Source organism: Xiphophorus couchianus, chromosome 1 (assembly GCF_001444195.1).
Source record: "Xiphophorus couchianus chromosome 1, X_couchianus-1.0, whole genome shotgun sequence".
Taxonomy (NCBI): Eukaryota; Metazoa; Chordata; class Actinopteri; order Cyprinodontiformes; family Poeciliidae; genus Xiphophorus; species Xiphophorus couchianus.
This window is the reverse complement of record NC_040228.1, coordinates 5330240-5346134: the sequence shown is the minus strand read 5'-3', so window position 1 is coordinate 5346134 and position 15895 is coordinate 5330240. Positions and strand designations below refer to the sequence as shown.

Genomic DNA, 15895 nt, shown 5'->3' with positions numbered 1-15895 from the left:
TTTCCTCCAGGTTGTTTGAGGTTTTAGCTCACAGACTGTTTTCTACAGGCTGGCTGACAGACTGCTGTTTCCTCAGATTTTATTTATTTAGCAGTTACAAAACGTCAGGTTTGCCATTTTGGGAGCCGATTTGTCAGTCCAGGGCAGGCTGTCAAATATCGTATGGTAACTCATAAAAGAAGACGTCAGTGCTAAAAATTGTTTTTCAATATGCTTAATTTAAATTTGATCTGGATTTCATTTTGAAAAGCTTAATAAAGAAACTTTGTCCAAAAGATGTCCACGTCTTCTGCTTAATATGCCACTACCCCCCCCCCCCCCCCCCCCCCCCCAAAGGAATAAATACACAGCAATTAACCGATATTTTCAACAGTAAAATTTATTGCTTGGCTTTGGCCTCTCCTGAAAAACCAAACCAATCGATGCCGAAATGCCTTATTGGCAGTAAGGACACGTCTAATCACAAGTTTACCTCCTATCTTAGAGTTATTATTTTTTTATTCCACTGACACTTTTATATGAGAACAGGAAAACACTGCGTTCCTCAGAGGAAACCGCTGGACGTCACAGCTGGCAGCTTTGAAAACCAAACATTTGCATAGATTCACTTTCTCTCATCTGGAATAACACACCACTGTACAGACAAAAGCACACACACACACAGAACGGAAACAAAACCTCCCCTCGGATTTGTCAATATCAAGAATAAAATCTGAGACGTTTGGCACATCATACGAAACCATATCAAATGCACGGCAATTGTTATAAAGGGATAAACAATTTATTAAATCAAATCTTTGTTTTACAAGGAAAGTGGTTCATTGGAGCGAGTGGAACGTTTGACCTCGCATTGTTCAGTTGGAAAAATAGAAAACAATGAACCAACTCAACAATTAACAAGAGAACAAGGGAAACTGATTTCATGAAGCTAGTGTCTTTTCAATAAACTGTATCAAAGTAATGGAAACTAAAAGGCTTCCATATGTGTGAAGTGTGTTTACACCAGTTAGATATTTGACTAAAAACAAACAACTGTACTAGATGTGAGGTTTTGTGGACTAGCTGTGAGCAGTCAGTATCCTACCAGTGGTAGATCTAATAATCATGCCATTCGGGGAGTCCAAGAGAAATTCTCAAGAATAACAACCATGAAGAGTCACAATTGTGCAACAGTTACTTTTTGTCAGTAAAACAAGCAAAAACGAATCATGTTTGATAGCTTGGACAATGAAAGTGTAAGATTTAGAAAGAAAAGACCACAGGCCTTATCCTGGAATGAATAATATGCTTTTTAAAGAGCCACAACAACTCCTGGTGCATATGTTACAGCTCCATTATGGATGTTCATGCTACACATCGGTATAAATAGTGACCCAATTGTGCGATGGTCTCATTAAATATGAGGTGCAAAAAAAAATGTTTAAGCAGCAATTTAATCAAACAGCTGAAAAAATCTCTGATTTGAGAGTTGTGGAAAATTTGAGCCTACTTATTGTTACAGCACTGCTGTCAACTTCATGGTAGATACTGACTGCTAACACCTAAGCCAACAGTCTTACTACATCCGAGTTCCTGTTTTTCATTGGCTTGAATCCACTGGTGGTCACTGTTTTTCCACACGTTGGAAGTGAGAGCAACAGCTGTTAGACACAACTGGTAGAGATGGAAAAGACATCTTATCTCATTTAGTTCTTAACTGAATGTCAATTTAATGGTTAGAAAAATCTAAAAGGGGAAAGAAAGTTTATTAATTTGTGACTACTTTTTTTTAATATAACACTGTAAGAAGGCTGCAGTCCTAACTCCAAATGTATGTTAGTCCCCCCCGCTGCCACCCCCTCATTGTCCTGGAGGTATTTCAATAATCTCATTTTAGTGTTCTGATACGGTGAGATGGTGCATCTTCTTAGCAGCTTCTTCTGACACCGTCTTGGCTGTTTTCTCGGGGCTGGGAGCCGGACTGGGAAGGGGACTGGGATTTGGAGTGTTTAGCGCGCTGTTGGGGTACTCCCTGTTGCCGAAGATGATGCTGCCGACTCGCACGTTGGTGGCGCCCACTTCGATCTTGAATCCGCAGGAGAGAGTACAAGTCAGACCAAAGAGGAAAGAAATGTCAATTGGAAGTGCTGTTCAGAAAGTAACATTGAAATTCCAAAACGGTGTAAAATGGAAGGTAAAAGTAAAAATGGAACTAGCATGCTCCAGTGGTGGGCACGCTTCCACTAATGCGCTAACGGCATAGCTACGTTTTCCTTTCAGCGGTTCAGCTAACTTTGAAAATGTGCGGCGTACTTAGCTTCCCTTAAGCTGAGCTATAAACGTTCACTTGCATAAAACATCTTGTTTATCAGCTGTTAAGCCTTCTTAAAATAGTTACGTCTACATTGATGCTCTTATTTTGAAGTGGATGAAGACTGCTTGCGCGGCAGTTCTGTTCCCTCTCCTCCTCTCACATTTTCTATAACCAGTGCTCGCACTGCTTTGTCACGACAACAAGCGCAAATAACTTACCGCATGTTCAAAATCAGTGGACATGCCCATGCTGAGCTCCACCTCCTCCATGGGCAGCTTCAAGCCCTCACACACCTCCTGCCGCCGACTCAACAGCATCTACAGGACGATTTAGACCTCAACCTTTAATGTACGTAAACATGAAGTCCTAACTTAATATAAATATAAACAGCACAAAATGCTTCAGGGCAACAGGACTTTCTATCTGTATGTACGGTGTTGTTTTTTTTCTTTTAATTTCAACTCCCCTCTTTTTCCATTTACAACTAACTGTGATTAGTCACTTTTTGGGGCTTTTTTAAAAAATGTTTTTATTGCCTAGCCAGAAGAAAAAAACAAATCACTTCAACAAAACCTGACTGCGTGAAGTAGGGCCTTCGTCAACATTAGGACTCGGTGGGAGCTGTTACTGTGCGCTCAGATGAAAAAACACATGGAACACCTGTGAAGCTTCTCAGCAGTGCCCATCTAAACTACTCCAAGAAAGAATCAATAAATCATCCATGAGTTGAAAACTACTTTTTGGTATTTACCAAAATTTGTTTGATGACCTGGAGCATTTAAAGGGCGGTATTATGCATTTTCTAAGCACACGGTACCATTGTATAGCACAATAAAGTAACTCTGTTACCTTGAGTTATTATGAAAATGCAATATATATTTGAAATAACTTCAAAGAAATATGGATTTTCATCACAGCCAATTATGACACCATAAAATTGACATCTGTCTCTTTAGGAAGCTCCTACCCTTTCCAACATTCCACTTCAGCTCATTGTCACAACAATGCTTCTCATTATGCCGTTTACAACCGTCCTTAGGAGTGTTAGTCTAAGAGGCAGTTCATATGATGAGCTTAACAAACGTGCAGTTCCACCAAGTGTGTGCTAATGGCTGCTGCCTCTAGTCTAGAGGAGCGAGGCTGGGGGTAAACCCAAATAAGCTGTAACCCAAAATAACTTTGGAGCCTCCAGAATGAGCTGGGGAGTGTTGTTGGGAACGGGGTGTGTGGTTTCCCCTCCAGGACCTGTTACCCCCGTGACCAAAGTCCAGTTTATTGGTTGACTGATTAACTGATGGGCAGACTCTAAAAACATCATCTGAAAACCTACAGAAGTGGAGTAAAGTGTCTCGCCAAGACTCATAAAATAATATCCTGGCGTACTCTGAGCTCCCTCAGTTGTATTAACATGTGAAAAAGTCCTTCATTCCTAGAAATGAACTGACTTTCATCTGAAGGTTTGTACCTGAAAGTCAGGGTTGGGCCCCAGTGTGAGGTCGTAGCCGTAGCGACCAATGGTCATGAGTCCTGAGAAATGCAGGGCGGAGCACTGCGACACAATGTGTTTAACCGTGTTGACCGTGTCCTCCGGCGGCAGGCCGTGTTTGTCTGAAACCAAATATGTAGAGCCCTGCATCAGCAAACGCAATCAGGAGCTTCACTTCTGTGGTCAGCGACACTCACTCTGCTCGCCACTGGTGTTGACCTGCACCATGACCTTTAGCCTCTGGCTGCCTGCTCCTCGGAGACGCTGCCACGAGCTGTTGACCTTGTCGGCCAGCTTCGCGGAGTCGATGGTCTCCACGAGGAAAAGGTTAGGGACGCCTGGAGGACACGACGACTCGTGACGGTTTGCAAACAGGAAGCTAATGGAGGAAAGACTAGCAGAGCCGACGCCACTCACCCAGCAACTTGTTGACGTTGTTCTTCTGTAGGTGGCCGATGAAATGCCACTTGATTTCTGGGCATGACTCTAAAATCTAGATAAGGTGGAAGAAGGACATTTGTAAAAGCTAAAAGGTCGAACTCTGCACTCCATCCTCTGGAACATGTGAACCTACCAGTGGATCTGACGCTTTGTCCACGAGCTCATTAACCTGGAAGGAGAGACGTATGGAGGTCAGTCTCTCTATCAATTCCTTGATGAATTGCAGCGTTCCATACTCACATAGTTCTCTCCGAAGTTGCGCTGTCCTTGCCTGTAGGCCTCCACAATCATCTCTGGGGGTTTGGTCTTGCTGACAGCTACAAGGCGCGGCGGCACAGCCGGGAGCGTCTGAGGAAGGACAAACTATCCGTCATCTGAATCGGTGGATGAGCTCCGAGGTTGGTGCATGTTGTTACAGTGCCTCCAAAAACCATTCACACCATACAACTCTTTCAGATTCTGTCGCATTGTTTGTTATTATCATGGAAGAGTGGCAAAAGGAAATGTACTGCTGGAAGAAAACCATCAAAAATCTCTGCTTGCCCTTTGCCAGAACCCATCTAAGGGACAAGATCGGTCGATGCGTACATACACTGGGCCTCTGACCACCACAAGAATATGTGTGATGTCCCTGGAACTGCAATGACTGAATAGAAATGCGTACCACACTTCTCAGATTTATATTTGCTAAAAAGCTTGAAAAACACCACGTCCCGTTTAGTCCACAAGTATGAGCTACTCTGTACTGGTTGAGATGCTGTGAGGAACCAACATCGGGACCAAACCGGGACATTGTGCTGCATTATGACCAACTCTGACGGACATTACCTTCATTCAAATAACTTTGAGAATCACATCTTGTGTTGGAATATTAATAGATTTTTTTCTTTTTCTGGTGGACAAGCTGTTAGTTCCAAATGACTTTGGTTGTCAATATGTCTGATACAACACTGGTCCATCTCAAGAGTTTAGGAGGCTTTTTATACCCCGATGCCTCGAGAAACATCTGAAACAGCTTAATTAGGCCAAATGAAAATTATCGACAGAGATGAAATGAAAAAATAACAAGAAGGTCTCTATGATCTGACACAAACAATTAGAAATGCTGTGATAAAAAAAAAAAAACACGCTACTCTGATTGGCTCAGCTTAATCCACAAAATGATGCCAACAGATGAACGTGAATCCACAGAATGAACGGATCCTCGCATTAACATGCTGTCGCTTTAAATCACGAATCGTGTTATGAAAGTGCTGCTACAGGCTCGAGTGCCTTCCATCCAAAGGTTGAGATGTTTGGCAGCCTTGCATAACCTCAGCTCTCTCCACCGCTTTGCTGCTTTCCCGCCTCCACACAGCGGAGCATCAGAGAGGCTCTCCCGGGGCAGCTGTTACCTTGGGCCGCCGCGCCGCCGCCTGCTTCACCCGCTCCAGCACCGACTGGACCGCCTTCCCAACCTCCTCCGACATTGCTACTTTCCACATTCCGTCAAAACGGCTACGAAACGCTGCGTGAAGGAGACGCAACGTCTTTGACGTCAATACGCTTTCAAAGTAAAAGTCTAACTGCAGGACGGACGAGCAGACAGCGCCCTCTGTTGGTCAACTCTTAGAGTTTCACTTTTGAGAAGTACATTCAGTATATTTTTTACTGAAACGTATTTTTTGTCAAACGTTTTTGTGATGTATTGGAGCTCATTATATATATTGCTTTTTTCAATATATATACCCGTGAAACCCTTTTGTTGCACTGATGAGAGCAGGTTTGTTTAAGTAACTAAAGTAAAAATGTAGTTACTATAAATTACATTTATTGTGTATCTGTATCATTCGTCTCCTTTAACTCAAGTCCCTTAAATTACTTAACCACTGAAATGGGGCGTTTGTGTCTATAAGTTTTTGATTTTCTCTTTATATGCCACTGTGCATTATGGTTTGTTTAGATGTAATTTTTCTAACATAAATCATGCTACCATATTGATTCTACAAACATTGCCTTTTCTGACTAAACTGAACAAGCCAGACTCATATTTATCAAATACCTTACAACAATTTTGGATATCGTATCATTCCAACTTTCAGATGTTGTAGCTTAGCTATCCACATGCTGTTTTGCAGCTTGTAGAAGTAGGAAGTAACTGCAGTTCAAGAATTTTGATGAGTACTTCTTGTCTGGAGGATTTTCATTCAAGGGCAGCTTAAAGAAACCGCTACTTTTGAGAAAACTTCCATCTGGAAAAAAATTTGTTAAACCCAGAAATCATATAGTGACACACCCAGCTAATATTTACTTTACAGTAATTTTAGCTAAGTGGCTATTATAAAACAATAAATTCCCTTATAATAAAAAGGACAGGCACAAAAACAAATAAGGAAAATGTAATTTATTCCCATTAAATCACAAAACACCAAAATGAAGAGAAATTTGCCATCACACAACTGCTGAGTCTGTAGAACAAAAACTTTAAAAAAAATTAATCACAAAAGATAAAACTGCAGCTCATTCTTTCCACCATCCTCCTCTCTTCTCATACTCTCTCTAAAGCCTCCAACATGATGATGCTGTTTCCTCTGATAACCTGCAGCAGAGAAAAAACCCTTATGAAAATACAAAACATCAAACACTGCATTCTTTTAAATATAATTCTATATCTTAATTGAATATAATCAGTAGTTTTAAACATTAATAAGTGACATAAGAATCCCAGAGAACAGTGAGGGAAATCTGGGTGGTTTCTCTCCGTGTCGGTTATCAGATTAACTCGCCGTTTCTCGGCTAACAAACATTAAAAGCTGAAGCGGGTTCCTGAGCTACCAGGTACTGACCACCATGCCGATGGTGTTCTGTTGTCCACCTGGACCCATCTCCAGGCAGTCGTCCATCACCAGGTTCATGAAGGGGTCGAACCCTCGTAGGATGCCCTGCACATGCCTCCCTCCGTTCAGCTTCACTGCAACACAAACCCAGAACCTCTCAGATGATTTTTAAACCACATCAGACGCCAGAAACAAAACGATAAGCTACATTTATTCCAGATCAGTTTCCTTTGGACTGTCAGATTTCTTATTGAGGGCATTAAGAGGTCTAATTATTTTAAATAATTTTGGTATAAAAAAAGAGAGAAAGAAATTACAACCTGATGAGCACAAACGTTTGCATAAGTCAGTGTTTCTAAAAGATTGATAGATAAAATTACCAGTCATGTTCTTGTAAGGTTAAAGTGAGATTTAATGATCCATCAAACAATATGACTACCTGAAAATATCTGAAGTTTTTTTTTGTTTTTTTTTTCCGCAATAGAAAAGGTGTTTGCTCATGTGAATATGTTGCCTTTTTGCCAACGTGAAATGCTTTGCTACAAGCAGTCGGCTCCAGATAACGTTTTTATTTCTTTAGATCAAATTCACAAAAATTATGTTGAAGTTAGAACATAAAGGAGACGATAAACATTTAGTGAAAAAAAGAAATGAAATAAAGGGTCATTTCACAGCTTCTAAAGCAGCAGATGTGGTTATCTCTAGTTCAAAAACATAAAATACTAAGATTTATCAAACAAGGAATTAATTTAATCTACAATTAAACTGAAATTGTTGGAACAAATATTCGAAAGGCTTTAAAGGCCGTTACTAAGAAAATATAAAAAAGGTTGATGTCGGTGTTTGCTATTTTTTACAATCTGGAATTTCTTAATCAGTCGAACTTTTAGTTCACTAGGCAAAACATTCGAACAACTTCTTATTTACAATACTAGTCTGAAAGTGCTGAAACACTGAAGTCTGACGATGTGGGGAAAAAAATCCAACAGCTTTCCTCCCCGTTCTTCATCTCAAATTGAGCCCATTTTAAAGTACAAATTCAACAGCGCATGGCAGGAATTTATATGGACAAAACAGGAGGATGGAAGGAACAGTCGAATGATAAGGCATGTAACTGCAACAACGATCAAAAACAAGACCAAAATCCACCTGTTTGTGAAGCTGCTCACCAACCATGTAGTAGGAACAAAAGCCCAAAATAATAGTATTAAAAGCCTCTGGCGCTATTGTTTGGAGTAGTAGTAGCATAAAGAAGTAAACAAGTTAAAGAAACTGTGTGTTTAAAAGGCCAATCAAGTTCTAAATTGATCAAAACAATTTTATTTATAGAAATTTTGTAACCGAAGTGAAACATATAAAGCTATTGTGGTACTTCAAAACACAATGAAGAAATAAGCTACGAAAATGACAAAAAACAATATTTAGGCAGAAGAAATACGACTCCAAATAAGATTTTCTCCATAAAGCTGTGGAAACCATTAGGTAATAAAAATAATCATGTTAGAAGAGAGTAAAATACTTAATGACAGCGACTATTACTGGCACACAGGATCGGTACATAAAAATATCAGAACTATGAACTTGTCGAACAAACTAGAAGTCTTAACATAAACTGGAGGTGTGTGGGGGTTTCCTTTTGCTTTAATCATGGCTGCCTGTCATTCAGTGAAATAATTAGAGGATGGAAAATTAGACGGAAACAGTGCTCAACCCTTACTTCACGATAACATTACCCAAAGAAGGTGGAGTAAAACCACTCCTACAAGTATTTCATTGCTCAAAAAGTTGATCGAGTAAATGTAGCTAGTTACTAGCCACATCTGCCTTTGGCATGCTGCAAGCTAACACTTTAACACAAAAGTGCAGTGTCTGTGAATGAAAATTGAGCCATACTCACAGGAAAGCTTCTTGTCCATAAACCTAAAATAGAAAGACATTTTCTGTAAATGAAAGTTATATTCAGGACAGTTCCAACAACACTGCTAATGTTAGCATCCTGCCACTGAAAACAATACAGCTGAGATAATACGCTGCTTTAATTTCTACCAAGAACAAACACAGTCAGATTACCCTTCCCGCTTTGCATTAAACCCAAGTTGACTTACTTTTTCAGCTCTGGTGGGTGTGCTTTGCTCATTTTGTGTTTAGTTGCAGAAAGCCTGTATGCTAGCTCTTCGTTTGACAAAGCCGCGGAAGGAAAGCGTGCATAGGGTCAGAACGGAAGTTGTCTGACGTAATTGTGATAAGGGCCTATCAGCGACCGGCGTCAACGTTCCAACAACCACACACCGCCCCCAAGAGGCCGGGAGGAGGCAGAGTCTTGAATAACTAATAGCGAAGCAGGTTTTGTAGAATCACTGAAAACACGTTTAATGTTGAAATGTGATGGTTTTAAACCAATTCAAAAGTCTTATATAGAAGTACAATGCATTAGTCTTTCAGAATAAAAAAAATCCAAATGTCTTATCAGTTTAATTACATATACTTCCAGATATTTTTAGAGATAAATCAGACCATGCTATATGTCAGGTCAAGATATTTTATAAGAAACCTATCCAGTCAGACTAAATATTTTTAAATACAATTATTCACAGTCTAGTTCAATAGAATCTCAAAACAATTCAGACAGAAAATGATGAGCAGGTAGTGAGCTGCTTAAGGGCAGCGCAGGTCAATAAACTGAAAGAACTTCCAGAATTGATTATGCATACAACCTTATTGTGCTTGAATAGCTTATAGCCCTGCTGCTCACCCAGTAGAGCTGGGCCACGTGGCTGGGAAGAGGGAAGTCTTGGCTTCTCTAATAAGCTGCTGTCACCATGACACCATCCCAGATTAAACAGAAGATGGAGGTTTTCAGAAACTCTGAAGTTAAAAAGCATAAATTCCAAAAATATGTTACATCTTAATTAAGAACCAATATATATGCCATATATGGCTTTGTTAAAAAAATTCCAATATAGGATTTTTCCAATGAACAAATGCACTAAAATGCTTCCCCCCTCCCAAAAAATAATTCTCAGGCTGACATAGTACTGCAATAAACTACTTTATTTAGGGCATTATAAAAATTTTTTAAAAAAAGTCAAGGTCTTTATATGATGTAAATAAATTCATTGGGTACATACAAGAGGCCAGTCATGTTAAGGCAGAATAATCCACCATCAAACCTTAACACCAGTCTCACAATGAGAAAAAAACCCTAATATTTCAGATGTATAGTTGTTTTATTCTGTCATCTATAAAGCAGTATGAACCAATTCATTGAAAAAAAAAGTTATAAAATAATTATTTATATAATTTTCACAGTAGCACCTTAAAGACAGTATCTAAACAAAAAGAAAAAAAATGCCAGTTGCTTCTCAACTGCTGTTAATCCACGTTTGCATAGGTGAGACATTCAAGCCAACTGTTTCAAACTGAATTTGAACTACAGAGAACAAGTATTTCCATGAAAGATGCTTGGGACAGTTCAGCTGAACCAAAACCTTTGTCAGAATTATTGATTTATTGTCAGAAATGTTCAAGTTGAAGTATCTTGTACCAGTTTATTCTACTGGCGGGGGGAGTGTAGAGACACATTTGAAGGGGGAAAGAGGGAATACTTGGCACAGGACCTACAACCATTTTCTGCATCAGCAGCTGCATTTAAACCAACTTTAGAGACAATTTTTAAAAAATGCAACAATTCAAATCCAGTGGTGTTGAGAACTATTGTGTCTTCAGAAGTATAAAGTATGCTTCATCAGCATAATAGCACACATTGCTGCAGAGCATTTAACAAAAGTCCTTCAAAAATGTGCTGGAAAAAAAAAAAAAAGAAGCCAGACTAGAATCCACAAACACATATAAAGATCCAGTAGGATCCTTCTGTTGTGATTCAATTAGGGGGAAAGGATGATCTGATTAATGCATTTATTCACTTTCTAAGGCAAACTGGATATTTGACTAAAGAACAAAAATCCACTTAGCTAATGTTAACTGTAGTGTGTAGAGATTTAAACCCATCAGTGAAAAGCTGCTGTGGTTCACAAGCTGATAACTATCTGTGGTAATGCTGTTTCTGATTGCCATTTCATATTTGCTCCTAACCGTTTTAGTGGCGATGCTTGGTCCCGTCATCAGCAGCTCTGTTTAAACTGATGGGTGTCATTTAAACCAATCAGAATCCAGAGATCAGAACACCTGAAAGGTAATCTGTGGATAAAGGCTTACATGGGCTTCCTTTAGACCCTGATATGTTGCTACAGAATAACATTCAGTCATCAGCTCCTTCAGTCAAATAGTTACTTTCACACATTTTAGCATTTTCAGCTCTCATACACCAAGCTGACATGTTCGGCACCTGAACGCATCACAACCCGACTCAGGGAGCAGAACCAACACTCTGGGTCCAGCCGCTGCTGTCCGTTTGGCCCATAAGGGAGCTGCAGCTGGCGGTCAGGCTTTGGTGGGCTGCAGGGAGAGGCGCTGCTCCTCAACCTCCACCCGAACCCGGAGGTGCCCCTGGCAGTGTTCTAGAAACGAGTCCAAAGCGGAGAAGCCCTGCTGGCAGGGAACGCAGTGGTAGAGCCTCTGCTTCCTGGAGGCTGGCCCTTTGGACCCGTCCATCTCACACGCACACACACTGCACTGGCGCTGTCTCACCGACGCCTGATGCAGCTCTATGTGCTCCTTCAGTTGCTGCTGGGTGGAGAAAACTTCTGGACAGGAGGGACAGGGGAACTCGCTGTCCTCTCGCTCTGACTCCCCTCCCGAATCATCCACACTGGGCGAGACACTGCGCGGCTTCCCGAGTGGACTTGGTCCGGCTGCCGGGCCGTTAGCGAGGGACTGGAAGTCAGGGACAGCACAGTCAGCGGAGCTGCCGTTGTCGTTGATGGCGATGGAAGCGGAGCCAGCTGCTTTGTGCTGCCTGCAGTGTGCCCTGAAAGTCAGATGGTGACTGAAGACTTTGCTGCAGATTTGGCACGGATACGTGCCGTGCTTCCGGCTCTTCTTGACGACGGGCCTGACCTCCCTCCTGATGAGCTTCTCTCTGCGGTGCTTCTCTTTGCGGTGCATGTACAGCTGCGACGTGCTCCTGAAGACCATGTCGCACGAGCGGCAGCTCAGGAGCTTCCTCTTGGCTTTCAGGGTCACCACTTCAGTCCTCTCCTCCTCTTCCTCACTCGTCACTTTGGTGCTGGGCGTCTCCTCTGCGTGGCTATCCTGAAAATGCCGCCGCAACGCAGTGTCTGAGCAGAAAATCCTGGAACAGATCCGGCACGCGCTGATGGCGCCTCCGCTGGGCCCCGGCTTGTCTGAGAAATCCGAGTGGGCGGAGTCGCCCTCAGAAACGGGTGGAGAGTCATCTGGGAGGCTGCGGGCGTCGGCAGCGTTGGACGGAGACTCGCTGCAGCCGGCCTGCTGGTGGTGCAGCAGTGCCTGCTTCTGGCTGAAGCCCCTCCCACAGGGGGCACAGGTGTACGGGCTGCTGTCTAACAGGTGGGGTTGGCGGTGCAGCGGCGTCTCCTGCAGCCTGCCGGGGTGTGACAGCAGAGCGGCGCATGGTGCACTGCAGCCGTCAGCCTCCAGGTTGCAGCGGTGCAGCTGTAGGGACGACCTGAGGGAGAACTGCTGGCCACACAGCGTACAGCGGTGGGGCTTCGGCAGCACGCCGTCCGTTTCCTGGTGCTGCAGCACATCTTTGGGATAAGGGAAGCCTTTTCCACATTCCTGACAGCCATACAGAGGAAGGCAGGGGGGGGGATGGTTTGCAGCATGCTGCTTGGCGTCGGTGCGTGCGATGAAGTTGGCCAGCCTGGACAGGGTGTCCGTTCTGAAGGAGCCCTGTGACCTGGAGGAGTTCCAGCTGACCCCGTCCATCGCTCTGCCCTGCTACAAGACAGAGGACATCAGAGTCACACTGGTTCCATTTAGCAAATGGAAATAATTTTTCTTTAAAAAAAAAAAAAAAGGGGGGAGTCTGGGAGAAACCCTCTGTATGACACAGTATGGTCATACTTCCTCAATAAAGTAGTATTGCAAATTGTCTATTGTAATATGACCATTCTGCTGGACTGCAAGACCTCACCCACGTCTCATGTCTTTTCAAGGTGGTGGAGTGTGTAGCCAACTGAGGTATTTAATGCGGATTCTCTCACCTGAGCTGTGGATCTCGGCAGCTTCTCCAGGATTACCACAGGCCTCTTCAACGCCTCTGCGAACAGTACCCTCTGTGACTGGATTCTTTGTTTAGGTGGACGGCCACGTCCTGTGAGGCTCGCAGTTGTGCCGTACTCTTTCCATGTTCGGATGATGGCTACAACAGAGCGATGAGAGATCTTCAAAGATTTGGATATTGTTTTATAACCTAACCCTGCTTTAAACTTCTCCACGACCTTCTCCTTGACCTGTCGGCTGTGCTCCTTGGTCTTCATGATGCCGTTTGACCTCTAGTAATTATAGCTCGACCCTAGTTAGCAGGGGTTGACATCGCATTTGATTTTATGTACAAGTATCAGAATGAAGGGGCTGAACAGGCAACATTTCTTCTGATTTAATCTTCAGGAGTAATTTTGTCTGGTTTTCTGTGGTCTGCCCCAGCTTTCTCGTTCTGAAAGAAATAAAAGGAAAATGTAGCGTTGATAGGGTTACAATATCAGTAACAGGAAGTAAAATAATCACACTCTGAGTAACTGCTAGTGATTTTTCCAGTCACATCTTCTTGTACGTTTATTTGTCAAGAATATTAACTCACTATAATCCGGCTTGTTCACTTAAGGGTGACCCTTGGTTGTAGTTTTATTCTATTAAAAAAAAAAAAAAAACCACGAAGTTGAGACACTGCTCATTTCCGCGTTGATATGTCTGCTTAGGTGTGGACTTCCGCTTTTCCCAAATGGCAGAACGCGGCTTTGGAAAATACAAGAATGTCTAACATGGCGCGAGACCATTTGGAATCACGTCCACATTTAACTGCGTTCTATTAATAAATAAACTTGGCTGCAGAGGTCGAGATACGATAGTGAAAGTGAGGTCTCACTCCCTTCTAGCTTGTTTCCTTCATTCACTGACGTTTCCAGTAGGTGCTAAAGTTTGAGATCTTCCATGTGGTCGAAGCCTAAACGAGCAGACAGCTGCAAAGGGAAAGCCAGTAGCTCCATGTGAAAGTAAACACAGTTAGCTCCCTGTGTGCTAATGTTAGCTCGTTGCTAAGCTGCGCGAACATGGTTCCGTATTTTAACGGCTCACCTGCTCTCTTTCACAAGCTGAGGGACTTGTGTATGGGCAGTTGGCTATAGTCACACCATGGAAGCGGCACAGGTCCGTTCTGACCGCGTGGTCCAGAACCACGGCATTGGCATGACTGCAATGGTTCGTTCAACGAAGTTTTTGTAGTAATCAGGGGCACTTCCGGTGTGTCATTCAAAACAGCTTTGTAGTTCCCAGTGAGTTTTTGACCCGCCCACAAATACACCCGATAAATATAAATAGGTAAAACTATTTATATTTTTATAAATATAAATATGATATATTTTTTTAGGAATATCATATTCCTAAAAAAAAAAAAAAGAAAAGTAGCATCATTTTGGGATTTTTATTCAATAATAATATTGTTTTTAGTTGTTCCTTTTTTTCTGACGTAGTTTTTGCAAAAACATTTATTTATTTCTGCAGCAGTTATATTTCTCAGCCATTTCGGAGTAAGTTTCTTTTTTTTTTTTTTTTTACATATGTAAGGCATTAATACAAAAGTTCTTCATAGGCTGTGGGTACAGCCTTCTGCAGTACTTGATCGCTGCAGAAGAGGTCATGCAATCGTTTGAATCAGCTGTTCTGAAATAGAGTCACATCTAAAACATGCAGAGCAGGATGGCCTGAGGACTGGAATTGAGAAGCACCAAGGAACCCTGAGTCCTGTGTTTCAGAAACAAAATTTGCTTTCCACCAACCTCTTTATATGAGATGTAAATAGCTGGAAATCTAGGAAGCTCCTGTGGGAAGCTAATGGACGGAAGCCTAAAATGCTTGAACTTCAATGAGAAACATCAGTAAGTAAATCTTTGAAATGTTCTTTCTTTTCTTATTGTGACATTTAGCAAATAGAATTAGCTTTGGTAATTCTAGCTGACCTAAGGCAAGAAACGTTTGGTCTGATTTAACAGAGAGAAACAAATGTTGTTAATAAAAATATTAACCAAAGACAACACAGGCAAACACAAAATGCATTTTTAAAATGAAGTTTTAAGGGGGGAAAAAAAGAGATCCAAACCTAAATGGCGCTGTGTGTAAGCTGATTATCCCTCCTGTTAAATCATAACTGATTTATCACACTTGAGTTCACTGTCTCTAGACACACCCTGGTTTAATTACTGACACAGCTGATCTTAATCAAGACATAGCTTAAACAGGACCTGCCTGACATAGTGAAGAACACCAAAATATCATCAAAAGGCAGACGATATGTGGAGCTCCAAGGAAATTCAGGAACAAAAATAAAGTAATTGATTTCTATCAGTCTGAAAAGGGTTACAAAGTCATTTCTAAAGCGTTGGACTGCAGTGAACCACAGTGAGAGGCATTATCCACACATGGAGAAAACATGGAACAGTGGTAAAGCTTCCCATTGGCTGGTGGAACAAAATTAGCCCGAGAGCTCAGTGACAACTCATCCAAGAGGTCACAAAAGAACGGCAGGCCTCTCTGGCCTCAGCTAAGGTCAGAGGTCATGACGTTGTTAAAAAAAGAGACAAAAATGTCCTAGATGGTGCCGTGGAAGAAAACTATTTCCAAGCACTGTTCAGGTAAAATCACTCAATCAGGTTTATTCATATATTGTGCACAATACAGAGAGCCTGTAGGATAATCAGTAAT

General features: G+C 41.9%; 3 protein-coding genes across 5 annotated transcripts; all 3 read right to left on the bottom strand.

Annotated features, from left to right (window-relative positions):
• Positions 1–361: 361 nt before the first annotated feature.
• Positions 362–5767, bottom strand: plpbp (pyridoxal phosphate binding protein). 2 transcript variants are annotated; one of them, XM_028016157.1, is made up of 8 exons: positions 5615–5767; positions 4461–4568; positions 4354–4389; positions 4197–4272; positions 3977–4117; positions 3759–3901; positions 2512–2610; positions 362–2064 (listed from the first exon to the last, which is right to left on the bottom strand). In XM_028016157.1, exons 1-8 carry the CDS (start codon positions 5702–5704, stop codon positions 1873–1875), a joined length of 885 nt encoding a protein of 294 aa, XP_027871958.1. In that variant the 5' UTR covers positions 5705–5767; the 3' UTR covers positions 362–1872. The 2 variants fall into 2 exon arrangements, with proteins under 2 accessions (XP_027871958.1, XP_027871969.1); XM_028016168.1 differs by lacking the exon at positions 2512–2610.
• Positions 5768–6588: 821 nt separating this feature from the next.
• Positions 6589–9298, bottom strand: snrpg (small nuclear ribonucleoprotein polypeptide G). Its single transcript, XM_028021562.1, has 4 exons — positions 9142–9298; positions 8934–8956; positions 7046–7170; positions 6589–6798 (listed from the first exon to the last, which is right to left on the bottom strand). The coding sequence occupies exons 1-4, from the start codon at positions 9171–9173 to the stop codon at positions 6748–6750; spliced, it is 231 nt and encodes a 76-aa protein (XP_027877363.1). The 5' UTR covers positions 9174–9298; the 3' UTR covers positions 6589–6747.
• A 768-nt stretch (positions 9299–10066) lies between these two features.
• LOC114147023 (zinc finger protein 594) lies at positions 10067–14457 on the bottom strand. 2 transcript variants are annotated; one of them, XM_028021539.1, is made up of 3 exons: positions 14273–14457; positions 13183–13634; positions 10067–12916 (listed from the first exon to the last, which is right to left on the bottom strand). In XM_028021539.1, the coding sequence occupies exons 2-3, from the start codon at positions 13456–13458 to the stop codon at positions 11477–11479; spliced, it is 1716 nt and encodes a 571-aa protein (XP_027877340.1). In that variant the 5' UTR covers positions 13459–13634; positions 14273–14457; the 3' UTR covers positions 10067–11476. The 2 variants fall into 2 exon arrangements, with proteins under 2 accessions (XP_027877340.1, XP_027877351.1); XM_028021550.1 differs by having other exon boundaries at positions 10067–12913.
• Between the last annotated feature and the right edge of the window lie 1438 nt (positions 14458–15895).

What these genes read in the sequence shown, in the direction of transcription:
- plpbp (XM_028016157.1), bottom strand. Translation starts at nt 5,704, where the DNA reads ATGTGGAAAGTAGCAATGTCGGAGGAGGTTGGGAAGGCGGTCCAGTCG. An exon ending in ACAAAGCGTCAGATCCACTG is followed by an intron (nt 4,273 to 4,353) that starts GTAGGTTCACAT and finishes CACCTTATCTAG; the next exon opens with ATTTTAGAGTCATGCCCAGA. An exon ending in CAACACCAGTGGCGAGCAGA is followed by an intron (nt 3,902 to 3,976) that starts GTGAGTGTCGCT and finishes ATTTGGTTTCAG; the next exon opens with ACAAACACGGCCTGCCGCCG.
- snrpg (XM_028021562.1), bottom strand. Translation starts at nt 9,173, where the DNA reads ATGAGCAAAGCACACCCACCAGAGCTGAAAAA. An exon ending in TATGGACAAGAAGCTTTCCT is followed by an intron (nt 7,171 to 8,933) that starts GTGAGTATGGCT and finishes TTTGTGTTGCAG; the next exon opens with TGAAGCTGAACGGAGGGAGG. An exon ending in AGAACACCATCGGCATGGTG is followed by an intron (nt 6,799 to 7,045) that starts GTCAGTACCTGG and finishes TCTCTGCTGCAG; the next exon opens with GTTATCAGAGGAAACAGCAT.
- LOC114147023 (XM_028021539.1), bottom strand. Translation starts at nt 13,458, where the DNA reads ATGAAGACCAAGGAGCACAGCCGACAGGTCAAGGAGAAGGTCGTGGAG. An exon ending in TGCCGAGATCCACAGCTCAG is followed by an intron (nt 12,917 to 13,182) that starts GTGAGAGAATCC and finishes TCTGTCTTGTAG; the next exon opens with CAGGGCAGAGCGATGGACGG.